The 27,960-nt window shown below is 50.2% G+C and overlaps 1 protein-coding gene across 6 annotated transcripts in view; it reads right to left on the bottom strand.

Annotated features, from left to right (window-relative positions):
* Positions 1–2,842: 2,842 nt before the first annotated feature.
* Positions 2,843–27,960, bottom strand: part of Psd4 (pleckstrin and Sec7 domain containing 4) — a 34,132-nt gene continuing 9,014 nt past the window's right edge. For 2 of the 6 annotated variants that reach the window (XM_052181768.1, XM_052181767.1), the window contains exons 2-17: positions 16,892–17,908; positions 14,330–14,458; positions 13,979–14,087; positions 13,231–13,585; positions 10,126–10,305; positions 9,589–9,669; positions 9,349–9,461; positions 9,109–9,167; positions 8,867–8,956; positions 8,632–8,675; positions 8,192–8,349; positions 7,143–7,213; positions 6,721–6,884; positions 6,175–6,319; positions 5,783–5,926; positions 2,843–4,438 (exon numbers count right to left, since the gene is read on the bottom strand). In XM_052181768.1, the coding sequence (XP_052037728.1) occupies positions 4,181–4,438; positions 5,783–5,926; positions 6,175–6,319; positions 6,721–6,884; positions 7,143–7,213; positions 8,192–8,349; positions 8,632–8,675; positions 8,867–8,956; positions 9,109–9,167; positions 9,349–9,461; positions 9,589–9,669; positions 10,126–10,305; positions 13,231–13,585; positions 13,979–14,087; positions 14,330–14,458; positions 16,892–17,797 (3,006 nt within the window). In that variant the 5' untranslated portion in view covers positions 17,798–17,908 and the 3' untranslated portion in view covers positions 2,843–4,180. Of the gene's footprint in view, positions 4,456–5,782; positions 5,927–6,174; positions 6,320–6,720; positions 6,885–7,142; positions 7,214–8,191; positions 8,350–8,631; positions 8,676–8,866; positions 8,957–9,108; positions 9,168–9,348; positions 9,462–9,588; positions 9,670–10,125; positions 10,306–13,230; positions 13,586–13,978; positions 14,088–14,329; positions 14,459–16,891; positions 17,909–24,387; positions 24,712–25,395; positions 25,553–27,960 lie in introns of those variants that run through there. The other 4 variants (XM_052181766.1, XM_052181765.1, XM_052181764.1 and 1 more) reach the window with 4 other exon arrangements.

Here is a 27,960-nt window from a genome sequence, read left to right as displayed (position 1 = left end):
AACCAACATTCATTACCTGGAACCTCTGGGCACAGGGAGAGTCAGGTGCAGAGGCCGAGCTCTAAACAAGATGGCTGTGTGAAGACAGAATTTAAGGCAAAGTTCAGAGACGGTGTGGAGGGTTCCCAGGGCAGTGCAGGGAGGCTTCATGGTCATAGTTAACCTGGTGGGCTTTCTCTCCAGGCATTGTCTGAGGTGTTTACAAGCATAATTCCACTGCATCCTCTGTGAAGTAGGTAGTGTTATTATCCCTATTTTGTGCATAAGTAAAGAGAAGTATAAGAGGCAGAGTAACTGGCCCGTGGCCATACAGCTCAAAAACCAAATCAAACCAAACCAAATCCATGCAGTTGGGATTCAACCTGAGTCAGCCTGGTTGTAAGACTTGAGTGCAGTCCACACAGATCATGTTACCTACAGGGTCAAAGGCTTCTGGGTGTGAGTTTGGATGAAGGCTGAGTGGACAATGTATTCGAAGGCTGAAGGTCATCAATGGTCTTCAGTGGGTGTTTCAGAGAGGCTGGGGGAGGGAGGAAGAAAGGAAGAGAGGCAGGTAGAAATGGGAACGCAACAATGAAGAAGTGGGTGGTAAGGCCCCGCCATCCTTGGCATTCATCAGGCATCTGGAAAAACAGTGTCAGCCACAAGAAGCCACAGAGTCCAAGGAAGGCCTTGATGATCTTTTCGTCCTGTTGATGACAGTGGAAGGCATCAGCCGGGAAGACAGTGGGATGGATAGAAAGTGGGCCCACTGAAGGACAGCGAGTGGTCCATGCTGGCCTCGAAACCATGGCCTCATCAGGCTGTGAAATCAAGCAGCGTCCTTTCCTCAGAGGAAAGGACAGCAGATGAGTAGGTAAGCCAGTCAGGTAGCGAGGCGGCCCGAAGAGCTGGAGGCAAGGGGGTCAGGGCGTAATGCAGACAGACCATTGGGGAGATCGGCCTGGAGTGCATCCAACAGACCAGGCTGTGGCAAGACTGTTGGGCTTGATAGTTTGCTTTTATAAACTTATTTATATATGTCTTTATATTTTACCCCTTTCTTTTACATTTTAAGTGTTTTGAAACTATTTAGGCATGCCTAAATGTTGCAAAAGTAGGAGCACAGTTACTACTCACTGGCCTTATGCATTCATCTCTGCTTGACAAATTAAGTCCAGGGTGGCATGGAACTTATTATATGGTCCAGAAACTTAGTATGTAGATGGCTTGGAACGCATGGCAATTCTCCTACATTGGCCTCCCAAGTGCTGGGGCGGGGGCGGGGGCGGGGGCGGGGGCGTGAGCCACCACAGCTGGCTCATCTCTCTGAAAGCAAGCCATGCAGTCCTCTGCTTGAACACCACTGCACGAAAGCCACACTTCTGGGCCGTGTTCAAGGCCCACCTGCCCTCTGACCCTTGGCCCTTTCATTCTGACTTTCCACCTGCTTTCATCTCCCACACAGTCCCCATCTCCACAGTCCCTGTTTCTAATTGTACAAGGTACTGAGTCCCTAAAAGGAGAGAATCTAGGTCTCAGGCCACAATAATTGTTAAGTCTTCCATGGTTCCTGAAAATAAATAAATGCCCCTTACATAAAGTGACCAGAGCAGAGGCCCAAGAAACCAGGAAGAGGTTTACATCGGGCATCACCTGTATATGTGGTTCCAGGACCGTAGATAGAAGAAGGGCTGGAGTCCAATGTGACCCTCTTACAGTTGTCACCAGAAGCCTCCGCCTAGCCCCTTCTTCCTAGACAAGGGCCCACACCATGCAGGTGGAAGTAGACCTGCGCATTCCTGGGCCTGGGGGCGGGCTCACTCAGCTTTCCCCGTTCAGCCTGTAGGGGCCTCTTGGCCCCATCTATCAAGCTGTAGAAAGTCTTCTTTATCTGCAGAAAGATGACAGCTTCTCAAGCCTTTGCCTTGGGTAGATTTGCCCAATAGTGGAAGCCGTGGCTTGGGCCACTGTAAGTTTGAAGACAGTGATGGCCCCACACTAAGATCCTTCTCAATAAGCTGGGCTTTGGCTAAGCCTCTGACCCGCCCAATGATTGCGAGGTGCTCGCTTGCCCTCCAGTGGCCACATGTTAGAACTGCAGCCCAACAATCCCATCTCCAACTGCCCACTCTCCAGGCATCAGTGACCTGGCAGCCAGTCTCCCGGCTCCAAAGGCACCCAAATGAAACAGAATTTCTACACGAGCAAGGTGTCACACACAGTGGACAGACTTCTAACTTTTCTTCTGGTATTAGACATTAGGATAAGTGTTTAATGAGGTCAGAGAACTCAGTCATGCCCGCTTAATTTGTAAGCATCAGCCCTGGCCGTGTCATGTCTACTCATGCTAAGTTTTCTCCTCAATACAATCAGACAAGTTGGACTCTTGTGTGTCTGTTAACTTCTGCTAAATCTCAGTTTAGCATACCTATGTTTCAAGCATGTATACATATCCACCTGACAGGTCTGCAGATTAGATCTCTGGTTGTGAGGCAGGAGTAGGGATAAATGCTTTCCCAGAAAGATATGTGATCTTAATACTGTCAGCTGGGAAACAGTGGGCAAGACTCCCAATTCATGAGGTCAGGGACATTTTGTTCATTTCAAATCCCTTAGCCCTGGCCACGTAAGGAGTCCCATGACATCCATGAAATGAAAACACAGCAAGTAAATGAAAAAATGTTTCTGAGCTTAAATAGCTTGTAACTGTATGATGGGGTACATACATGAACATACAGGACACACACACACAAACATACTATCACCAGGGGTGGGGAGGAAGATCTAGCCTGGCATACTGCAGGTGGCCATGGCTACCTGACTGACTCCCCCTTACACACACACACACACACTCACGTGCTTCTTTGGTAGGTTCGATTTATTGCACACCCACTGGGTGTAAGGACCAGCCCCAGGCCCTGGTCAGAGAGTTCTCTGGCCCTAAGGACCAGCTGCACTCTGTGGAGCTCTAAGCCCTTAGAGCTGTTACAAGCATTATTGGAAGGGAGATGTGTGGTCCAGGAGGAGGGCAGGAGAGGCAGCTCCAGCGGAAGGGCGAGCAGCAGAGGCTCCCAGTTGGCCAGAAACCTCTTTGCACACATGGCTGAGCAGAGACAATGTGGCTGCTCCTTCAGGCTCGCCTCCTCCTCCTCACAGGCACAGCCCTAAGTCCCCGAGTCTCCAGAACCTCCCCCTGGAGAACAGGCATACCTGGGAAGAAGCCAAAAAGAAGTACAAGGGGATTTCCCAAGGCAGGGCAGCAAAGGCCTGGGAGCTGCCCCGGAATGAGACATAGGTCCTGACAACCCTCGGAATGCGGCTCTGAGGAGTACGGAGGGTGGAGGTGGGATGGGGGAGGGGGCAGTGAGAACCCAGGTCTCCGATCTCCGCTTCCACTGCCAGGCAGATGCCAAAGGAGAACTGTCCCCACCTTCACTCCCTCCCCTTCCACGGCCGGCGGTCTACCCTAGAAAAGCTACCCTCATTACCCTCAGGAAACAAAGGCTCCTTATTCCAAGAGCTCTCTGTAGAGCTCTAGAGGCCCCCCTCCTCCTGACCCTGGCTCAGGCCAAGAGCTCTGCTCTGTTGATTAACAGTTAGGCCTGCAGCCTTCTCATGGACCCCCCGGGAAGGGCACTGGCTGACTGCAGGATAAACAGTCAGAAGATCAGAAGCTTGGAGCGCCACGGCATCCCTGAGCCCTGAACCTACCAAGGACCCTGTTAAAAGGCTGTCCTCTGCTGGGCAGTGCTAGAGTAACCCTGCTTCCTGGGTCAGGAGATGCTGCTTAGGAATTCCAGGAGGCCCTGCCCCTACGCTTCTGGGAACATCCCCTGCTAGCTCACCCAATTCCCAAGTAAGGCGAAACCCAGTGAACAACAGTCTTAGCTAGACGGCCTCAAGCAACCTCTCAGAAGCCCAGACCCTGTGCTTTAGAGAGAGAGGGCAAGTGAAGCCAACTTCTTACTCAACCTTGCTCTTGAATGGTCAGGGTTAGGGCGATGGGGGGGTCAGTGAGCAAGTACGGCAAGATTAAGGCAGTTCTAAAGAGCCAGGGAACGGGACACAGGGAAATGAGCCCCATCCTTCAGCACAGAAATGGAGATGCCTCATCCTTCACCACAGTCCTGACACTGTGTTAAAGTTGCCTCTCAGGTCCACCCCAGAGCAGTGGTCAGTGTCTGAGAGGGCGGCAGCTTCACAGCTGATTGCGGCTGCGCTTGGGAATGATCTTCCGGTAGGTTCTGCGCTCTGAGATGTTGCGTTTCACCTTGGCTGTGGTGGGGGCCTCATCCTGGTGCAGGGATGGGCTTGAGTGGGACTTCTTCAGGCTCGGCCTGGGCTCCTGAGAACTGTCAGCTTCCTTCCCAAGTTGATCTTCCCACAGGGCCAGGTTCCCCAGCGGGAAGTGTAGGCGGGCCACCAGAAGCTGCACGTATGTCTCATATCGAGTTTTCTGCAACACATAAATAACTACACCACTTTAGCACAGTCCCAGCTCCCAAAGGGCAGCTTATAGCTGTTTGAAGCCATGGTGGTAGAGGGATGCCCTAATAGTTCTTAAGCATTCTATAGAACGAGCCTCCTGGGGTCCAACCACATTTCTGAACAACGGATGTCTGTGGAACATGATGCTAACGACCCTCGACTGTGAAACACTCCCAAGGCCTCTGGGACTAGCTTCTACCCATCTAGAATACTGTTCCTACTTCACAATCTTACTGGACCCTGCCCTGGGAAGTTAGCTGGATGTGGATTAGTTTCATGTGCTTCATAAATGTGAATTGGTCAGTGGAGGAAGGGCCCAGCTGGGTTGTGATGGGGACAAGCCGGGTCCTTGCCTTACCCAAAGACCTCTGGGAAGTGGGGAGTCATGGTGGTGTAGACAACCAGTAATCCAAAGGACTGAGCAGAGGCTCTGAAAGCTGGGGAGAGCTGGGTTGCAGAGGGGCCAGGTAGGCATGAGTAGGAAGCCCATTGACGACGCCCCTTCCTGGTCTCTGGCTTCCAGATGCTGTGGGACTCGTCCATTCCTACACTGTACCTTGCCACACCTTCTTTCCTGGTGGCTGTCTGCCATGATCAGTGGCCTTTAGTGCCTTTGAAGCTGGTACTGCCATCAGCTTGCCAGAGTGTGCACTGAAACAAGGCCATGGCAGAACTGGAGGATAGGAGTCGGGTGGGGAGACTAGAATTAATAAAATCAACTCCAGTGGAGACCATGTATGAAGGAAGCACGTGACAGACAAACCATGCTTCAGGTCTCTCATCTATACAATGAGGATTATAGTCTCTTGTGACCTATCCCAGAATTGTAAATTGAGATAGTCCTTGCAGACAATACAAGCACTAGGTAGTAGTATTAGGAAGGATAATATAGGGCGGCGGTGGTGCACACCTGTAATCCCAGCACTCTGGGAGGCAGAGGCAGGTGGATTTCTGAGTTCGAGGCCAGCCTGGTCTATAGAGTGAGTTCCAGGACAGCCAGGGCTATACAGAGAAACCCTGTCTCGAAAAAACCAGAACCAAAAAAAAAAAAAAAAAAGGAAGGATAATATAGTTTATAGGTTTTTCATCGTAGGAAAGCTAAGTATACTCCCAAGAGGGTGAAGTATCCTGTAAGCACTCTAGGGACTAAAGGCAAAGGGTCTTTAGTGCTCACAAACTCCACTCTATGTTTGCCACTGAGTCCCTAAGCCAGGCTTCCGGGTCTGAGACAAAAGCAGCCAGGAGAGGGCGGCAGAAGACCCAGCCAGCAGGAGATCTGGCCAGGGCAGCCAGAAGACAGTAGGCTGCTCACCTCGTGCTCCAGATACTCCTTCCTTAGGCGGTACTCCTCCAGCTCACGGCTGCGGCCCCGCCGCTCCGGCAGGTTCCTCTGCAAATCCAACAGGTCATCGGAGGCAGCATCCAGGCAGTTCTCGTGGGATCGATGCTGCTCCTCCTGGAAGAGAAAGGTGGAGAAGCCGATCCCAGTCTGCCCCTCACTCGCTCGCTGTTCCCGACTCTCTAAAACTAAGGATCCAGGCTGTGCAGCCTCCCAACCCTAATCCGACCGCTGGTGCCGAGTACACTCCCCCCCCACACCCCCTCCCCGCCTCCAATCTGCCCCACGCCTAGTGCTCCATTGCTTAGGATGCCTGAATCCACCTCTGCCCTCCCTGCATCCTGGCTAGTTAGGAGAGGCAGTACCAGGGAGCTCTGCACCGGGCTCATGGGCAGGATGGGCCTCACGAATCTCCGCTGGGAGCCCACTGCAGCTGGGAAGGGAGGCGCCGAGTGCGTGGCTGCGGCCAGGTTGATTCGTGCAATCCAGGAAGCCATTTCTTTGGCAGTACTGCAGGCAAAGGAGGTCCTGTGTCCCCAGGGGTGCAATTCTAGCTTCTGCCCTCCCCTCCCCTCACAACTCTGTTCCCTCCCCAAACCAAGAAGGGGGTGAGGTGGGGGCACTGAATTTTATCTGATAGAGGAAAATGCAGGGTGGCAATAGAACAGTCAAATGTCAAAAACAGTCGTTGCTGGCATTCTAGTATCTTCTGTTAACATACAAGGAAGAGGTTAGTGCATTAACCAAGGGGCCGGGAGGAGTAGCTGTATTCCCTGGCACCTTTCTGTCTGCACCCCACCCCCACCCAGCACTTCTCCCAGAACAGAATTTTAAGGTTTCCTAGTCTAGATAGTGGCTCCGTCAGGGCTGGGACCACAGACATTGAGTGGCTGCCTTGCTCTAGGACTCACGGTGCCTGGAAGAGGTAGAGACGCCAGTCTGCAGTCCGAAGCTGGAAGACATGTGGCTTCTTGGTGTAGTGGGTGGCTGGGCTGGCTAGTGAGTGGTGCACCCCCACAGGCTCATCCACCATATGTCCTACCAAACTCTCTCCATCCAGCCATTGGCCCTCTCCCTGCCACCAGACACAGTGGCTCAGTGAAGATGTCATCAGCTGCCCATCTATCCCAAAGTTCTGGCCCTCTTCTTGATGACCCCGTTAGCTGGGTTCTAAATAGCATTTCAGCAATCGGCCCCCGTCAACTTTACATTCCCATAGCCTCCATGGTGTCCCAAGATCCCATCTCCAATCTACAAAGGCAGTTTCCCGTCCCTCTTCCTTCCCTCCCTTCTCCCCAGCCTGGGAAGTCAGTAATCAGGACTGCCTTCCTACCTTCAGGAAGTAGAGGACCATCCCTCTCAGTAAGGTGTGAAACATCTTCCAGCCTCGTTTACCCCATGGCGCTGGCCCAAGGGGAGACACAAAAAGGTAGGTGCTGACACTATACCCAGATGTGCCCAGTCCCACCCCAGGTCGAGTCCGGCATACACCCCTACACCACCTCCATCACAAGAAGGCACATGAGCACAGGGAGCACACCACCACAAGCAAACACGTGCAATCAAAGTAGACGGGTGAGGTCTCCGCATACAGAAACAAAGCCGGAGAAAGAACTACTGCCATGGAACAGATGCCCCACTGGCTCATAACCGGATGGGCATGCACACCGGCTTTCCCCAGTCCCAGGGGTACACCGCAGGCACAAATAATTCTATCAGCCCCATTCTTACTGAGCATGATATGTTTGCCCACTCCGGGGGAGCCCCTGAACACCAATCCCCCTTTCTTTCTCTTCCCAATGTCCTGGTCTTTGGCCAGAGAGAGGCCTGATTTCCTGTGGTCATTCCCGGGAGTCCCACTTAGCGACCACAGAGTTTCCTCTGTGGTTCTAGCTTAGTTAGTGCTCTGGTCAGGCAGCTGCCCTGGGAATGAACAGTAAATGCCAACTCTGGCAGTTTTTATCCCTGCTGTTCCTTTTGCACACCGCACATTCTGCGTGGATTCTGCAGTGCTCTTTGCTCTTTAAGGGAAGTGATCAGACAATGCAAAAATTCAAACCCTCTTACCTTATCAGGTCCCATCATTTTCTAGAACCTGTCCTCAGAGCCAGTCCTCAGAACCAACTCCCCAAAACCTCTCCCTCCTCCTGTCCCCATATGCAACACAGTCCCCGCCCACCTTTGGCTGAGACACTGGTGTGCTTGCCTAGTCTTTGTCTTACCACTGGGGTGCTGGGGTCTGGGGATAACCAGACCTATTTTATACAGCATTCAGTTACACTAAAGGAAAGAGACTCATTCTTCTGCATACCACAGTATAGCACAGGGACCCAAGTAGAGCTCTCCCTACACACCCTTCTGTCCCCTGCCGCAGACACTTACTCTTCTTGCCATCAGCGTCGTGATGCATCTTCCGAGCCAGGATGCCCTGCTTATAGGTGGGCATCGTGGAGTCCTGAGCCATCTGCAGGAAGGGGCTGCTTATCTTGCCAGCTGAGGGAGAGGGCTGGTCCTTCTCAGGCCTGGCTGCATCTTCATCTCTGGATGGCAGAGAATCAGGGCAGGGATGCTGGTGGGACAAGGACCTTATGCTTCTTGAGGTGCTATACTCACCCCTGGCCAGTTCTGGCTTCTCCAGTATTGCCCAAGTTCCTCTGCCCTTCCCCAAACTGGTCCAGCCCCCAGCCTCAGATACCACCCACTCAGAGGGGGATCTATGAAGACCTTTCAATTTCTCCAGTTCTCAGGTGGGCAACAGTGGGTAGACAGGCTCAGTGGCAGGGATGAAGGGCACAAAGGGGAAGGAGGGAGCTGCCACTTACACAGCCCACTCGAGCTTCTCACTGCGGATGGACCAGTAGAGGGCCTGGAACAGAAGCATATAGATCAGCAGGTGCTCTAGCCACTCATGTGGTTGGTACGCAACTATGGGCATATGTACCGCCCTTTTCCTCTACCCCATCATAGATGTTCATCCACACTGTCTAAGCTCTCACTTCGCCCTTGGAACTAGAGTTCTAGGCTACAGACAGAGGAGAGAGAGGGCCTGGGCCTTACCTTCAGCAGCTCTTTGGGGAAGTTCCGACCATCCTGCAGGCCATTCAGGTTGGTTACAAATTCCTGGCAGCTCATGCTTTTTCCAATGTTCTGTGGCCATGGAGAAGTGGGACAGTTTAAACATCCCACCCTGAGATTCTTCCAAGTCTCCTGTCTTCTCTTCCTGCCTCATGCCACAACCCCTCCCCTCCCCACCCTCCAAACCCCCATTTCTGTTCTTTAGCTGCCTCCCCACTCCTTACCTGTCCGTGTAGGTCTGTGTTAAGGAGCATGATTGCACAGGTCAAGGTGTGTACAGAATCTGCCCCAGGGGAGGAAAGTTCAAAGCTCACTGGACTCTGGACCACACTAGGGGTGACCCTCCCCCCATTTCTCTACAACCCCAATAGACTCCCAGCAGGTGCTGCTCAAAGCCCAAGTAAACACATGCTGTTTCTATGCCAACCCCAGGTCCCGCCCCAGCCCTGCTCCACCCTCCATACCTACTGAGGGGAAGGCTCCAGGATTGCAGTAATGGTAGCGTTTGGAAAACTGGTAGAGAATTCGTTCCCGCTCCTGAGTCTCTCCACTGAGCACCAGGGCCTGGAGAAAACCACTGCCCAAGAAGACCAGGATTGAGTAGAGTCCACATTCTCCATGAACTTGGGACCACTGCCCCACAGCTGTTACTAACCAGCCCACACACCCAACTCCTGCCTCCTCAGAGGTGCAGACGGCCTTACCGGAGGGCTCGGTCCAGGCTCTGACCTTCAAACTGGAAGAAAGACAAGTAGGCCTCCGCTACAGCCCTGCTGAAGTCATTGCTGCAGAGGGCAATGGGAAGAAAAACAGTGCTGGGGACCAGGCCGAGAGCTGTAGGCACAGAGGGGCCCCAGGGAGACAAGGGCAGAGAAAAGTATAACCAGGTTAGGTGGCAGGACCCAAGACAGCAGCCTGTGGCCAGCCCGCCTCTGCTGCTTGGTTCAGTGTTACCTGGGATAGGCCAAGTGGGGTCTGGGTGGGCAAGGGAGGAGGAGTCGGGTTGAGAAGAGGTGTTTCAAGTGAGACCAAGAACAAGCAGAGCTAGCCGAGAATGGGGTAGGGAGGTGGGACGGGGAGGAACCAGAACGGAGAGAAGGGGAGATAAGGGATAAGTAGTAATAAGGCTGGAGGGAAACTAGGGATATTGGTCAGGGAAAGGGCAAGAGCGGACGGTCAGTGGAGGATGCCCATGGGAAACTCCGTCTGTATCCTTCCCTTGTATCTCAAAAGCCCCTTACTTCTTGCGTAGGTGGGCGGCCACTTCAGACTTCCGAAAACCATTCAGTTGATAGAGGCGCAAGGCTAGGTTCCAGGCCCCCTTGTCATTTCTGTTGTCATTAGCCAACTTCTCTCTAGATGATGATGGCCCCCAGTCTTCCTCTGGAGACTTAGCTTGGGGCATGGGGCTCTCAGGAAGCCTGGAAAAGTCCATTTGTGTCCTCAGACTCACACTTGTGGTGCACATGAACGCCAGTGTCCTCCAAGGAGGCCATGGGAAGAAATGGCCAGAGCTCAGGGTTAGCACTATGACTTTTCGGATCTGGAGAAGCTGAATCCAGGTGCTCAGTATGGAGATACATGTTCAAAGCCAGCCTGGCCTGGCATAGGCTAGGAACAGGAGAGCTCAGAGAACCAGAGAAACAAGGGCCACAGGAGTGGAGCCAAGCTGATGCCACATTTCCCCAGGGACCCACAAAGACACTTAAAGCTTATCTCATTTGGAGTGGCAATGAGGGCCTCTGAAGACTTCAGTGCTGTGCTGCCCACCCACGATGAGGTAACGTGCTGGCTAGTTTTATGTCAGCTTAGCACAAGTCATCCAAAAGGAGGGAACCTTAATTGAGAAAAATTAATAAGAATTTAATCCAGCTGTAAGCCGGGCGGTGGTGGTGCACGCCTTTAATCCCAGCACTTGGGAGGCAGAGGCAGGTGGATTTCTGAGTTCGAGGCCAGCCTGGTCTACAGAGTGAGTTCCAGGACAGCCAGGGTTACACAGAGAAACCCTGTCTCCAAAAACCAAAAACCAAAACCAAAAAAATAAAAAATAAAAAAATAAATAAAAAATCCATCTGTAAGGTATTTTTTTTATTAGTGATTGTGGGGAGGGCCCTGCCCAGGCTGGGTGCCATCCTTGGAGTAGTGGTCCTGCATTCTACAAGAAAGGAGGCTGCGTAAAGCTGTGGAAGCAAGTTGGTTGCCATGCCTTCTGCAGCAGCTACTGTCTCCAGGTTCCTGCCCTATTTGAGTTCCTGTCCTGACTTTCTTTGATGATGAACAGTGCTGTGATAGTGTAAACCGAATAAACCCCTTCCTTCCCAAGTTTCTTTGGTCATGATGTCTCATCACAGGACTAGAAACCCTAACTAATACAGGTAGGATTATTTCCCTCATCTGCAATTATGCCTCTATTCCCCAGCCTCAGCTCCAAACCCAACTCTTAGTTCTAGAGCCATATAAGATGCAAGGTCTGAGGAGTAGGTTGAGAACAGGGAGCCAGGCTGGTTTTAGGAATGGCAAAAACTGGGGGACTCAGTGGATGTTTCAGATCTACCCCTTCCTCTGCCTAACAGCTCATGCCATAAGACCGGCTGGTGACCCAGGCAAGACAGACCCAGACTACAGGGGACACCTAAAAGTAAGATTCTCAATCCCAGCCCTACGTGACTGATGTTTTCCTGAAACCTTACAACCAATGTCAGGTATCTGTTACCTAAGTTACCAGCTAAGATTAGCTGTAGGTCAGGTAGGCTAACTTGAGAAACAGTCACTGAGAAATGGCTAATCCTTGGAATTCACCCAATATCCTCCTTTACACCAACAAGTGGGTCAGTAGGTCAGTGCATCACTGCTGATAACTCTCCATTTCCTAAGCCTCCTCTACATCCCATCCCTCAATGGGGGCAAAAATACAACAGTCACTGAAAAGTGAAATTCAAAATGCTAGGATTTATGAGGTCCATGAAGGCAGTGCTAGGAGTCTGTAGAAATCACCAGGGAAAGCACTGGTAAGGGGGAAGGGGGAATCCACTGAGCAACTAATTATGTAGAAATAGAAAAATCAGGAGCACATCACATTTTAAGAGGCTCTAAATACGCCAATAAAGGGAGCCCTAAAATCTGATTTAACAAATGACTCAGTGGATAGTGTTGTTGTTAAAACTACATTCAGCCTGTTGGGGGAACCGTATACTGTCAATCAGTGAGTCGTACGCTCTATGTGTTGTAGCTCCATAAAGCTATATTTAAAAAACAAGTTCATGTGCTCACGATGAAAAGCCATGTATAAACGAGTGAAGCCAAGGAAATCAGAATCTGTGCATACTGTTAAACGTAATACTAAATGTTTTACTTATACCACATCTGGTGTCATTTACCCGGGGAAAGTCCAAGTTAGACCTGTTTTTCTCCCTTCATTTTCTCTGAAGGGTTTGTCATTCTGTCTTGCTTCGGCAGGGATTGGATTTGCTTTCATCTTTGGTACAGTGAACCTCCTTTTTCAGATTCCAAGTCTTCTATGGTTTCCTAACCTCTGACAGCTCCTGGGCAACTACGTTTCCAGATTTGTGAAGAAGATGGCTCTTTAATTTGTGACACCAACTAACATTCCACCACCCAAGGATCCTGAAAATAGGAACAAGGTTCACCCTTGTTGGGGTGGTTGCATGGTCTAACTCCAACTGGCTTCAGTTGGTCTCTTTTCTATGACTCCTATTTAGCCACCCAGAGGAAAAACCCTTCCCCACTGGAAGTCTGAAAGCCTTGAGGTAGTGTGCTGGGGCAGTCAGTCACCTCAGAAAGTTTCCTTATGGACCTGTTCCTACCTGTGGCTGCAGTTCTGAGGTTACAACAGTTCCTGGTTATGGGATCCAAGATATAGTATCCTTGTCCCAGTCAAGTCTCCCCCTGCTGAGATCCCAGGCAGCGTCCAGGCCCAGACCCTTCAGTGAATTTCTCCCACTGACTTCATGTTCAGAAACAATGTGTGATCTCTACTCAGTAGCTTCTCCCTACAATTCTACCTACAATCTCCCAAGCTTTCACAGGGCTCCAGTCAGTCCCCCAAACATCTTCGGGTCTCCCTCTCCTGGTGTCAAGCTGGGGACATTGATGATTCTGCTTCTGTATATTCTTGACTTCCTGTAAATCTGTTCTTTAGCTTTTAAGCATTCCAGTCTTTTGAAACTGTACTCATATATATATATTATCCATATAATATGGTCTTGGGGAATGACATAAGCATTAGCATATTAAATTCAATGTACATTTCTCATGCTCCACCCAAAGCAGGGTGTTCTTATCACAACACAACTATGAGCCAAGGAGCCAGCTGTGTTGAGACTCACCCTTCTGCAGAAGACAAGTGAACGTGGTGCTGTGTGGCGGAAGCTTCTTCACTTCTGGATGTATCTTCACACTTTGCCTCCTGCTTCAGGCTTGGGACCTCCTCTCTGTCCTCTTTCTTCAAGGAACTCAACTCTGATTTTTCCTTCTGGAGAAGGTGTGAGGCATCTTGTGGCCACTCGGGGCTGTGGAGCTGAATCTGTGGGCTGCTATCCTGGGAAGACACAGGGCTGGGCCGGGGGCCAGAACCTCTATCCTCAGATTCTGGGCAGTTAGGCTCCAGTAAAGAGGCTTGGCTTCCCCAGGGGGCCAAGGTGCAGAGCATGGGCTTCTGAAAACAGCCAGCATCCCTCTCACCTGAGGAACAGCAGGAATGAGCATGCTCAGGGTTGGAGACAGGAAAGCAGCTGCCTGCTGCCTCCAGACCTCCTTCCCTCCTTCCCTGGCACTAGGCAGGATGTCCTGTTTTGCTGCAGACACTGATTCTCCCTATGGCAGAGTCTTGGACTCCAATTCCCCAGATAGCTCAGGTCTCAGGACCTGCTGAGCCAGTAAGACCCAGGCATTGGAAATGCTGTGTCTTGCATATAGCTCTTCATTCTCTAAGCATTGGAAAACTCATTTATATATAAAGACACAGAAGAATTAATCTTAAGCACCTCTGACTCCAACACAATACAATGAATCCAACAGGACCTTTGTCTCCACTCTGAATCCCTCAGCTTCCCAGATCCCCACACTGGGTCTCACCTCTGTTCTGGGAGGTAAGAGACTCCTGGAACCTGGAAGGATCTTCTGTCTGCAGGTCCTCGAGTATGGGCTGAGCCAGGTCAGAAAGGCTTTGGGGTGTCTGTAAGCCCTGGAGACAAGAGCAATGAACAAAGAAGAGCAGAAAGAACTGAAGTGAATTTCGTGGAGACTGAATGGAAGCCCCTCCCTCCTAGGAGTCCTTTCTCCCAGAGCCCACGGACAGTAGTTTGGGTCCTCAGTTCAGAAGAGGAACAGTAGATAGAAGAAGCACCATAGACTAGAGCCTTGGAAATCTCTTGGGTTCATGGTTCTTCACAGACTGAGAAGTTAGGTACAGGGGGAGAGACTTACCCAAGGCTGTACTGGATGTGTTGCGGCAGGTCTAAGGTCACATGCAAAGCTATCTGATTCTTGGATCAATTCTTGGTCTACAGAGGGCGCTTTAGGTGAGCCAGGGCCTAGATCATCTTCCCAAGAAGGCTGAAATAAGAGACCCGCGAAATCATTCCGGGTTCCTTCTTGCTCCCCTTCTCACAAGTTGCCCAGTTGGCCCTGCCTGGACGGAGTTCCCAGGCTTCCCTTGAAGGAGGTCCTTAGACAGACATCTTCAAAGGAGGCAGTCCTTTGACTACCATTGTTCGAGAGTGGAGAGATTAGAAGGTTACAGCATTCTGTCATTTTGAATTCTCCTTATCTCTAAAGCAGAGAATTTTTGGGAAAACTGTCCCCCTGCCTGTCTCACATAACTTGTGACAAATCCTGATTGATATCAAGGCTCCTATGCCATTGTCCTGACAAGGGCCTGATCTACTGACTCTGCTCAACAGAAAAATGGAGGATCCTGAGCTAAAAGAAACAGGATGTTCAAATCTCTCAAAAGAGAGGAGAAGACTCTTAAAATAGACAGCTCTCTGATGTGACAAAGGCCAGCTTAGGTTACTCTGTGACATCTGGGGATGCCTAGGAGGTCGGAGGGAAGATCCCAGAATGTCTTGGAACACCATGAAGCTACCTGTTCTCTGAGACGGTCTATTGAGTCTTCGCTCCTTGGAGCGGGTGACATGGAGATTCCCGAGCTCACCTGCATCTGAGTTCCAAATGACATTATTGTACTAATAACATTCCCCATTATTCTGAAGTCTGTATGACTCAGTTTATGAGAGTATATGTGTGTGTCTGTGTATGTATATAACAGTATATGTGTGTGAGAATATATATATATTCGTGTATGTGTGTGTGAGAGCATGTATGCATGTGTGTGTGTGAGAGTGTATATGTGTGTGTGTGTCTGTGTATGTATATATCAGTATATGTTTGTGAGAATATATATATATATATATCTGTGTATGTGTGTGTGAGAGCATGTATGCATGTGTGTGTGTGAGTGTATATGTGTGTGTGTCTGTGTATGTATATATCAGTATATGTGTGTGAGAATATATATATATATATATCCGTGTATGTGTGTGTGAGAGCATGTATGCATTTGTGTGTGTAAGAGAGAGAGTATATATGTGTGTGTCTGTGTATGTACATATCAGTATATGTGTGAGAATATATATGTATCCGTGTATGTGTGTATGAGAGCATGTATGCATGTGTGTGTGTCTGAGAGAGACTATATATATGTGTCTGTGTATGTATATATCAGTATATATGTGTGAGAATATATATATATTCGTGTATGTGTGTGTGAGAGCATGTATGCATGTGTGTGTGTGAGTGTATATGTGTGTGTGTCTGTGTATGTATATATCAGTATATGTGTGTGAGAATAAATATATATGTATATCCGTGTATGTGTGTGTGAGAGCATGTATGCATTTGTGTGTGTAAGAAAGAGTATATATGTGTGTGTCTGTGTATGTACATATCAGTATATGTGTGAGAATATATATGTATCCATGTATGTGTTTATGAGAGCATGTATGCATGTGTGTGTGTCTGAGAGAGAGACTATATATGTGTGTGTGTCTGTGTATGTATATATCAGTATATATGTGTGAGAATATATATATGTATGTGTGTGTCCATGTATGTGTGTGTGAGAGAGTATGTATGCATGTGTGTGTGAGAGAGACAGAGAGAGTATATATGTGTGTGTGTGTCTGTGTATGTATATATCAGTATATATGTGTGAGAATATATATGTGTGTCCTTGTATGTGTGTGTGAGAGTATGTATGCATGCATGTGTGTGTATGAGAGAGAATTTATGTGTGTGTCTGTCTGTGTATGTGTGTGTGAGAGAGTATGTATGCATGTGTGTGTGAGAGAGACAGAGAGAGTATTTATGTGTGCGTGTGTCCGTGTATGTATATATCAGTATATGTGTGAGAATATATTTATATATCCGTGTATGTGTGTGAGAGATCATGTATGCATGTGTGTGTGTGTGAAAGAGAGAGTACATATGTCTGCTTGTGTGCCTGCATATGTCCATGTCTCTCTATCTTTCTGTGTGTGTGTGTGTGTGTTGCTTTCACGTGAGCATGTCCAACATGTGGAAGACAGAGGTAATGTCCTCCTCTGTTGCTTCCCACCTTATTTTTTTTCAGATGGACATCTCCTACTAAACCTGGGGCTTGTTTCTTTGGCTAGACTGCCTGGCCGTTGAGATGCTGGGATCCCCATTTTCATTTTCTTCCCTGTAGTGTTGGGTTTCAGGTGCACATTGACGCACCCAGCTTTTAGACGGGTTCCAGGGACCCAAACTCAGGTCCCCAAGCTGGCACAGCAGGCGCTTTACCCACAGAGCCATCTCCCCAGATCCACGCACACTGGGCAGTTTGCTGCTCTGTTAGTTCAGATCCCCCCAAACTCTACCTTCTGAACAGTGTCCCGAGCCTCCTGAGGAAGTCCCTTCCTCCGTGTGCCCATCCCAGCCCTCAGCTGGCTTCCTCGGCTAACGTACCTCACCCTCCTGATCAGGAGGTACTGTGGGAGTCTCCCCAGTGGATCCTAAGGCCAAGCAGGGGTGCATCTTATAGGAAGGCACAGGGAACGGAGGGGTAGAGCACCCGCTATGGTCAGCATTGTTGCTCCCCAAATCCAGCTCATTTCCTTGCCTCCAGAGCCCTGTGCCTTCTTGGAGAGGAGAATCCAGAGTCTGAGGGCTCTGAGGCCAGGTCTTCATTTCTGGATGGGAATTCGGGTACCCCCAGGAAAAGCATTTTCCTTCAGTGCTGGTGTCTGAGCAAGGGCTCTCCAGGAAGAGGGGATTGTCAAAGAAGATGCTGTCCTCCTCAGCACCCCACTCTGGGGAGGAGCCTGGAATTTTCTCCCTTGGCCAGGTCTGGTTTTCTTCCTCAGGCCCACTGCTGTCATCCCCAGAGTCTTCATCCTCCTTGGGCTGGCTGGGGCTGAGGCCCACGTTGCCAAGGAAGTCCTTAGAGGGAGGTGGGATACAGCACCTGAGTTCTGCTCTGAGACCCTCTGTTTTCTCCAGTTCCTCCTCCAGGTCCAGGACACACATCTGGGCCTGCAGGATGCCAGCCCAGAATACCACCTGGGTAGATGAGCTCTGGTTTTGCTGTGGACTCCGGAAAGAGCTGTTGTCCTCCAGTGACCTCAGTGATGCTGAGGCCTGCCTGGCCTCCCCCTGCACCAAGCAGTTTCCCAGGTGAGTGGGCTCCACACCAGAGTTACCATGATGAGCATCAGGCCCGGCAGACTCTAGGGGGTTAATCGGCCAGGTATGTTCCTGGCAAGGTTCAGAAGGGCCTGGATGGCCACTTGGATATGCTTCTGTATGGGGCTGTAGATTCTCTTCCAAGCAAATATTGAGAAGTTCCATGGGTCTGAGGTGGTCCCCCATCATCCACAGAGTGACAGTTGAGCAGAAGCCCTTGGTAGCATCTGTTTTCACAATCCCATCTCATGAATTAGTAGATGCACAAGCCACGGTGGAAACTGGACATTCGTATCTAGCCTGTGAACGTCCAAAGTGAGTGCATTTGAGAGGGGCCATAATCCATTCAAGTCCTGTGTCCAAGGTGCTAGACATATTCAGAATCCACACCTGGGACCTCTACTAAGAGACACTTCTACCTTGTGAGCCCTGCTATGGGGAAGGGTATACCAGACATACCCTGTGACTTCACAACCTCAAACTGGCATCAGAATGGTGCTTATTCCAAAGATACCCATCAATTCACTGAAAGGTTCCAATGTGGCTCAGTATAAAAAGCATGCATGCGTCAGACCAGGCCTTTCTCTTGGGATTCGAGAATGGAGAGACAGAGTAGGAGTAGCAGGAACAGCTAGAGCACCTAAGGGCGCCACGAGAGTGGCAGAACTCAGAAAAGACATGTAAGCCAGAGTGTGCAAGACTCAGACGTGGGTCACAGAGGCCAGGAGACAGGGACCAGCTCTGGGGGCAGCAGGCGCCAGGGGAGCAAGGCCACAGCCTGCCTGGTTTTTCAGAATATGGGTCCTGTTTGTGGGCCTGCACCAGTCACAAGGCCAGCTCATAAAGCTGCTTCCTTATGTGCTATGCACAGTGGTGCAATGTAAGGCAGAGGCCCTACAGCGGTCCCCACTCACTGGGCCTTGTGAAGGCTGAGCCCTAGCCCTCTGCCTCACCATCAAGGTCAAGCCCCAGCCCTCTGCCCCACCAGGAAGGCCAAGCCCCAGCCCTCTGCCCCACCTTCAAGGCCAAGCCCCAGCCCTCTGCCCCACCAAGGAGCATAGTGCTTGTTGCATGAAGTGGAGAGTCTTGACTTCCAGAGTGGGTGAGACCATAAAGCAATAGCCACGGGTGCCCAAGGAACTTTCTGGTACATCATTCCCTTTAGTAGTGGAGGTGGGCCCTCATCAGACGTAGCCAAGGAACAGGTCGGAATGCTGCTGAGAAGCAGGAGTCTCCACCATCTGTATGGAATGCAAGCTTACGTGGCTGCCAGAATGCCCCTTCCTCTTAGCTAGCGACTGTCTTGTTTTAATCCACTCGACACTGCCACTCATGATGTGCCCCGGTTTCCTCTTGTGCCAGCCCCAGGAAGTGCAGAGGTAAGTACATGGATGCATGCCATGTCTTTCCAGCATCAATCACACCCTGGTTTCATTAAATAGATCCTCATGTCTCACATCCTTCTAATATGATTCTGTCTTGAAAGACTTTGGGCGGACCTGAAAACTCCATACAAATGTGGGGAGCAGCACAAAGGAACACGCGAGCTGAGTTCCCCATCTACAGCTCTAGGTGACGCGCAGACAGCCAAGAACGGCAGCCCTGCCTGTGTCTAAGTAGCTATGCTCCTCTTCACTAACAGACATCCTGGCACCTGGAAGATAACTGTGCACTTGCCTTTCCTTCACACAGTCACACAGACAAGGAAGCCAGAGCCTGGGCCTTAATGACTCACAGCATGAAAGGGAGGCCCTTCCCTTTCGACCCCCTACCTTTCAAACAGCAGGGCTTCCACAACCCTCTCTGCAGAGGGAACTCCCCCTGTGTTACAGGGGGTGCTGCCCAGTTGGCCTCCCCTAGCACCACCTCTTTAGAGCCTTCCTCAGCTCCAAACCTCAAACTGTGTTCCAGACCCTGGTAAGGTGGGTGGGATGGTCTTAACTGAAACCCATGGAGTTGGCTCAAGTCCTCTCCTAAGCAGTACAAGGTGAGGGGTGAATGGATAATCACAGGGCTTGGAGTCACCTCTCCTCAGGACTGAAAGCTGAATGGATGGACCTGGAAGGCCAACACTGTGACTGAGGGCCACTTGTGGAGGGCCCCACCTCAGAGGGAGGCTTCCATCATTGTCACCTTAGGCTTGGCTTTACTCTTAGACACTCAACAAATGGTAATTCCCTTGGACCTGCCTGGCAGAAAGGGTCAAGTGAAAGATGACCATGTTCTGGCCTCCTTAAGTCAACAGAGCACAGGGAGCACAGCTAACTGGGGCGAGTGATACGCACTGAAGCTGGAAGGGAAGGATGGAAAGAGGCGCCCGTGGCTACAGCTGCTGGAGTGGAGGCAACGCAGCCCCACCCTCTCTCTCAGCAGACCCCAAGGCAGAGCTTCACAGTCCCCTCCTCTTCCCAGCTAAATCCTGATGCCTCTGGACCTCCCTGGCTCCTTTCTTGTGTGTAATTCCTCCTCTTGTCCCCATTCCCTGACCTCCATACATCACATCTTACTGTGTCTCAGCCCCTAAGTCTCATCTAAGCATGTAGCCAGGATGATTCACATACTCTCATCACAGAATTCATTTGACAGGACATGTGTGATCTTGAAACTGCGAATGGGCACCAAAGCCTACAGGGAGCACTATGTGTTTCTTTACACGTAGGTACTTATACACACAGACATGCATGCATGCACACATACATACATACATACATACAAGCATGCATGCCAGTACATAAAGCTGCAATAATGGAATATATCTGTGGCTACTGTGGACACTATTGAATATTAGGTTTTATTGCATTTGCCTTCCCAGAAGAAAACCAGGGTTTTTTCAAAGATGTGGGATGGGAAGGGGAGGATGAGAGAAACTACAATTTTCTAAAGAGGAGAGAGCAGATCCCTGAGGTCTGGTATCTGAAAGACCTAGGGAGAGAAGGTTCTAGGAGGCCAAGGGAAACTGAGGGAAAGGGGCAGAGAGGGGGGTTAAGAAAACCCAAACCTGGTGGTTGGTATGCTGTTTGACTGGGCCACAATTCTTTTAAAATAATTAAAGTCACCCCAACTGCATTCCACACTCAGTGTTCAACTCTCAGTATTTGCTCAGAAGACTCTTGTTGCCTGAAGTCAGCATGGAGAATTCCTGCCTCTCTTGGGCCCTGGAGTCTCTCAGGACTTGGGTGGGGGATTCTGTTCTCCCCAGTCGCACCCACAAATTTCTTGGAACTGTATCATTATCCTTTTGTTGAAGTGGATCAAAAAGTTCAAGTTTGATGTGAGATTTTTAGGTTTCTCTATGAGATCTCTGACGTTCTAGAGCCTAAGGGTGAGTTTCAATTCCTGGAGGCAAGGACACATGGGGTCACACCTACATGGTGGGGTAACTGAATCTAGGGGATGAGCATGTGAGGGAGCTGGACACGTAGATGATAGAGTCTATCATGTGCGAGGCTCTGGGTTAATACCCCATGATGCTTTCAAAAGAATGAAAAAAAAAAAAAAAAAAAACAAACCAACCCAGAACCCCAGCACTCCCAAAATCTGTGACATGCTTGAAACACCCTACTAATTTATCAAAAGTTCAAATTTAACTGCGTCTTCTGTATTTTATTTGGCAACCTAACACCATGGGAGAGGTATCCAGGCCCTGCAAGTGGGCTACTTACCCAGTTGTAGAGCCATCAGCTCATTGCTCATCAAGCCCCCCCATGAATGAGTCAAACAAAAGCATTCTCTTGTCTCTAGCAAGAAAGCTCATGTTTGCAGAGGTGTGCAACCCGGTGTAAGGCTCCCCAGACCCACTCTCACTTCCCACACACACACACACACACACACACACACACACACACACACGGCAGCATGCTCCTTCCTTTTTTTTTTTTTTTTTTAAGTTTTAGCATTCCAACTTGAATGGATAGGTTGGGTGGCCATCCATTGAAGAGGTCATTAGAAGGGTTTAGTCCTTCTGATGGCCATCATAGCTGCCCTAGAAGTCATCTGGAAAAACACTGAGGCTAGCCTTTTTACCCCTTGATGAAGAAAGGCATCTCTTAGGCAGAAGCAGGCCAGAAACAAGGGAGCAGAGCACATGTATGCCTTAGGCATGCACTTAGAATTTTCTTCCCACCTCCCTAGTTCAGTGAAATCGCCGCCACCCATGTCTCACATGGATTAGCTTATGTTGTGTTTGTATAAGGAGAACTTGGGGGAATCAGTTCTCTCCTTCCACCATGTAGATTCCAGGGATAGAGATCTGCTCTTTGGGTTGGGTGGCAAGACCGTCTACTGGATGATCTATCTGACCATCCTAGTAAGATCTTTGAAATCTCTCATCTCCGGTTCTAAACAAAAGTTGCAAGGAACAGGTTCAGTAAGCTATGTCTCATAAGATGGGTTTGGTTGCCTCTGAAACAAAGTGGCCTTCCATTTTTTCAGAGTTCTGTGATGCTCAGGAAGTTTAAGGACACATCTGGGAGATGCAGAGTGTCTTTGCAAGCCAAGGAAATGATTTTGTGTTCCAGAACATACAGGAGGAGGAGTGACCAGGCAGGTAGGAAAGAGAGCAGCACTGTCTCAATGAGCACTTCTGTTTCAGTTTTGGTTTCTTCATTTCAGGTAATTTTCATTCCCTATCTATCTATCTATCTATCTATCTATCTATCTATCTATCTATCTGTATATGAGAAATCTGTCTTCACATTAACCCAGAAGAGGGCATCGGATCCCATTTATAGATGTTGTGAGCCATCATGTGGTTGCTGGGAATTGAACTCAGGACCTCTGGAGGAGCAGTTAGTATCTTTACTGCTAAATTTTTTTCAGCCGATTTCAGGTAATTTCACCAAAGATCCAGCTGTGTATTCTAGCTTAAGAATGTGCAACTGAATATGGAGGCAAGCTATTCCTGGGGAGGAAGAGTAACAGCCTGGATCAGAGTAACAGTGAAGAATGTTGACAGAGAGGCTCACAGACTGTACTCACATCCTAACTCTACATTCGACTAGCCCCATGACAGAGGAAAATGTCACCTGGCCCCTTAGCTGTAGAATAAAGAAATCACACTAAAAAGCCACTCCGCAGGTTTGCTATGCAACTGGTCTGAGCGCTGATGTTGGGCCTGTTCCTTGGGAGGTGCTCAAGAAATTGTCTTGTTTTCTCAGCCTTATTCTTCCATTCACATAGAGAAGCAAAGGTAAATAATACACACATTCTCTTACACACACACACACACACACACACACACACACACACACACACACACCCCTCTACCTCCTTGTCAGGCTTATCCAGGTCCACATACTGTCTGTCAGCTCTTGGCTTGCTAGAGGAACAGCCCTCAGCCCTCAGTCTGGAATATCCCACACACCACACACACTCCAGATTCAGCAAGGCAGCCTGCTTCCTTCTTTTTAGCCCATAAGAATGCTGACCTTTCCAGAGGCATAGGACATGAGCTGTTTTGACCCCCGTAGCCTAGGCAGCAGCCGTGTTCCCAGGGGAGGGAACCACAACAAATGGAGTTTCTCGAAATGTTAGGACAGGACAGGTACCTCTGTCTGAACTTGGGCCCAGATCACCGTGAGAACTGACTGGGGAGGCCCCACCTCCTGCTCCCAGGAGAGCCTTCGTGCAAATGTGGGGGGTAAGGACACCCACAGGCCATGGGTGAAACCAGCTGAGGCTCTAACAGAGAGCAGAGAGTAGCGGGGTGGGGGTGGGGGGCGAGGGGGTGGGCTGAGGTGGGGGTGGTGGGTGGGAAGCCGGAGCTGACCTAACTCCCAGCTCAGGAACAGCTGTGGCCTGGGAAGGCAAAGGCCCCCTGAGAGCTCAAACTCTCCCTCCTTGGTCCTCTTACTCCAGCGTCTGGGCCATGGTCTCTACACCAGCAGTTCCAATCGACTGAGAGCTGAGGCTCCACCGCGCTACAGGACTGAAGACATGCCTACTTGGAGCCTATGTTTTCAAGCTAGGTTAAGGTCTAAGAGTTCTGGTCCTGATGGATCAACTTTCTCAGTCCCTTTAGTGGATGAACGACTCTAACTATGGAATTTTTAGGCCCTGAAATATGAAAGCAGGAACTGAGGACCAGATCTAAGGGACAATAAACCTTACAGTGTCTCAAAGAGGGACACTTTTGGGAGTGACATGGTTCCTCTTACACATCTGGAAAATAGTCCTAACTCAACGACTAAACAAGTTGGAGGCTGTCTCCTGCTTCTAACTCTAGTCTTTTGGGAGAGGCCTGAGTATAGAGTGTGGAGCACAGAGCACCTTAAGGCCGGAAGCTCTTACTCCATTTCAGCAGCGGCCACACCCAGTGCTGCTCTAGCACCCTCCTGGGACTCCAGTCTTCAGGGTCTACCGTCTGTCTGTCCGTCTGTCTGTCCATCCGTCCGTCCAGGCAAGCTGAAACCTCAACCACAACAGTCATAAGGACTCCAGACCCTGCCTGTCACCTTTCGCCTCACACCTTCAGATTTCTAGAGATCCTGGTGAAAGCAGGGAAAGCAGACATTCGAGAAGGGCGGATAGAGAGTCAGAGGGAAGGTAGACAGCATGGAGGGAAGGCAGGGCTCTGAGGGCGGGCGGGGGTCCAGCGAGGCTAGGCCCACAGCAGGCACCCAAGCCACGATCAAGCCCAGAAACTTGTTTCCATTTGTGTACCTGTCCTTAGCCCTGGCATGCGGGCACACATGAAACTCTATTTTATGGTCCCCTCACCAGAGTCCCCCAGCCTCACCCCCTCCATCCCCCGCCCCCCCAACCATGCCCATCTAGCTCACCTTCAGGGTCTCTCGATCCGATCCTCCTTCCCCAGGAACTCACTGCTGCATAGCTGCCTGCCTGCAAATGTGGCGGCTAAAGCTTCCGACTTCCGTTCCCCTCACTACCATGACACATACCCCTCCCGCTCCCCAGGGCTCCCAAGCCCTCAGTGTAGCTCAGTACCTCACACTTCCTGCCCACAAGACAAGGGCCTCCACTTCCGGCTCCAGTCTCTCCCAGGCCCCCCAAACGCTATCTATGTGTCTGATCCTTGGAAGCCACTACCCTGAAGCACCTCCTCTGAAAGAACCTGCCACAGATTAGCCTTCTCCCCACAACACCAGGGCCTGAGAGAAAGGGGAAGAACTGGAGGCCTGGGCTCTGAACAGCCCCTCTTCCTTCCTCCCTGAGGTTTTACCTCAGGTTCTGCCTCTGCCTCAGCTTAGTTGAGTGGTCCCTCCACCCCTACCAGAGAGTTAGCACAGGGAGACGGATGGCCTCGACTCAAGCATTTTTTCACATTTCAATTTTGATATGGTTATGATAATGACGCCTGGGATATTATCTTACAGTTACCAAAGGTTCCCCTCAAAAGCTCCTTAGCGAGTTCTCACTCTGACCTCATAAAACATGACTGCTTCAGTCACTGTACAGATCCAGCTGCTGCTTCAGGTTTTACACATGTGTCTGTTCCCTTCAGTTCTACACACAAGTTCATGGGACAGGCTACAGTGTTTAGGAGTAAGATACAGAGGCCAGTGAAAGTCACACTCGGTGTAAACAATCCATAGCTTCAGTCTCAGCTCCACCATTTTTCTGCTGAAGATCCCACCACCCCACCCCAGCCACAGCCACAGCCACAGCTCTCTCATACCCGCTACCTTCCCTGGGCCCCTTTCTGGGCCTACCCACAACAGTGGTGCTGTCAAGGCCTCAGTCATGGGCCTTCTGAGAGTGGGCCCTCATTGAGAGGCCTTCTCTAGCTGTCTTTCACAGATGGAAGGAGTCCCTAGACACCCGCTTACCTGGATTTGCGAATGCCTCTGGGTATGGAGAGTCTTAAGAATTCTCTGTTCTAGGTCTGCTTTGCCCCCAGGCCCATTGCAGCTAGATACAGCCTAGGACTAGGTTTAGGGTGGTTAGCGAGCTGATAGCAGAGGGTGGGGTAGAAGGTAGGGCTTAGAGTTATGCTTGTCACCCCTCCCCCCTCCAGCTTGTGATGCAGGGTTAGGGTAGGGAAGAGAAAGAGAGGTGGGGCTATCAAGAGGTAAGTGAAACAGAAGACAGTGTTGTCACTGGAGAGAGGAGGTTGCTTCTGAAGGAAGTGGTTAGCCAGGCTGAAGCCTGCTGGACTGTCAAGAGCAATAAAAGGAAAGTGAGCCTTCACTGAACATGGCCCCTGTGAGTTTATGGATGGGTGACACTGAGGTGACCGTTGAAGCAGATGGCCATGATGTAAGAGAGTGGAGGCAAGCAGTGTTGTTCTGTTGACTGGGGGCTCTGCCCCCTCCCCAGTGGTCCACAGCACTCTTAGCTCCCTGAAGCTGGTTGGATGCTACCTAGGGAACTTGCCTCCTTTCTCAGTCCCAGGTTCTGCTCCTCGGTAGGTCGGTCAACAGCCTCCCTGTGACCATGAATTGCATTCACTTGATAACAGAGTGCTTGATCTAAGTAGTCTCTGCCCCTTTTGACCTGATTGCTCATCTCTTTCCTAATCACTTCAAAACAAAAGGGAAATCTGCCTCTCCCTCACCTTCCAGGCTGTGGGTCACAAAGGACTTCCTGACTGTTGGAGTCCTCAGCCTGCATGCATCTCTTATAATTTTTATCTCCTGATATCATAAGAAGCAAAATTCTGGGTGGAGGCTCCCTTGGTAGAGGCCAAAAAGGCCCCCAGCTAGAGGGACATTATGATCCCTGGTCCCAGAGTAGTGAGCTGTATGTAAACTCCAGGACTCTTATCCTTCTTCTCCACTTATAAAGTCTCTCTCCAGGCCTCCATCCTCTCCAAGAACTCAAATGCATCCTGACTACATGGTCTGCAGCACACAGCCCACACAGCCCAAGATATGTAGCATTGACCAGAGTCTTCCGTGCCTCTAAGAGATGAGCTATTTCCTGTCTGTCCACAAAGGAAGCCCTTCATCACAGGTGGTTGCAGTGAACATGGGAGTGAGAGGAGACATCTCTTAAGAGAGGAGTCCCTCATGAGGCCCAGAAGGAGGAGAAGGAAACCCTGACTTATTGCAACATCCTTTCCTGAGCACCCTATGCACAGAAATTTGCAGAATTTCACCAGGCTTTCCTAATTCACTGGCCTTTCCCTCTAGAGCTCATGGATAAAGTATCACTATGCTCATGCTCCAGGCAGATGAGGAGGGGGTCAGAGTGGTTACTGACAGTCAATAGCACTGCAGAGCCCAGCAAGTACCTGTCCTCTGCCTTGCTGTGGTCCATATGCTAAAGAAACAGTCATCCCAGCACTGAGTAGAGAGCGGGCCTCCTCTCCAAGCCAGTGGGGCTCGCCTGTCTCAAAACTAGAGCTGGCTGACCTGAAACTCTGAACTTTTGGGCAAGTAGCAGGCAGAGCAACAAAAAGCCCTTTCCTTTGGAGAAGCCTGAAGTAAGGCAGCTGTGTCCTCATGTATCTGCAGGCAGAGTTGCATTCCTTACCACCAATGTGAGCTCTGCAAGACCGAGTCCTCAGAAAGGACAGAAAGGAGGACACTAGCCTTCCCAGATCTCCGTCTGTTTATATCACACTGACCAGGAGGTGGCTTCCCAGGGATCAGAGCAAGGAGCTGGAGGAGGGTGGGCCAGGTCTTCAATTGCTAACACCCAGCAGGGGCCAAAGGCGCTACCCCTGGGTGCTTGTGGCTTAGAATTGGGGTGGGGGTCAGGTAGAGCATCTCTCAGAGTCAGGACAAAGGATGGGGGGTTCTCTTGGAGGGAGGAAACTTGGGAAAGGGCATAACACTAGAAATCTAAATGAAGAATACATTCAATAAAAAATTTAAAAAAAGAATCCATAGATAATGACATTCATTGTCATAGATAATGACATTCATTGTCATAGATAATGACATTCATTGTCATAGGTAATGACATTCATTGTCAACTTCCCAACACAACCGCTGGTACCGGGAAAGTGGGCGTGGATCACAGGCCCACAATCCCAGCTACTCAAGAGGCTGAGAAGGAAGATGGAAAGTTTAAGACATGTCCAGGCTACCAAGCAAGTTCAAGGCCAGCTTGAGCAACTCAGTGAAATATCTCAAAGACCATGAGCTAGACTGGGTGTGTCTCAGCAGCAGAGCGCTTGCCTAGCCTGCTGTTCAGTCCCTGAAAGAGGTCCGAGAGTGAGTGCGAATATCTCTCTCTGCCTTGGCTGCTCAGTCCAGGTCAAGTGACCCAGGGAAGCAGTCCTGTCCCTGTCTGGTCAAATTAAAGATCTGTGGCCAGGTGCCCCTGGGCAGAGCGCCCAGGGTGTCCAGACTTTCCTTTGCCCCTCATGAAAGTTCACTCTTTCTTTTCCCCAAAGCCCCCCTCCCTGTCTGTCCTCACCGCACAGCTAAGAGATTTTAGGATGA

Source organism: Apodemus sylvaticus, chromosome 5, assembly GCF_947179515.1.
Source record: "Apodemus sylvaticus chromosome 5, mApoSyl1.1, whole genome shotgun sequence".
Classification (NCBI taxonomy): Eukaryota; Metazoa; Chordata; class Mammalia; order Rodentia; family Muridae; genus Apodemus; species Apodemus sylvaticus.
Note: the sequence above shows the minus strand (reverse complement) of the source record. Positions and strands in the feature narration are given on the sequence as shown.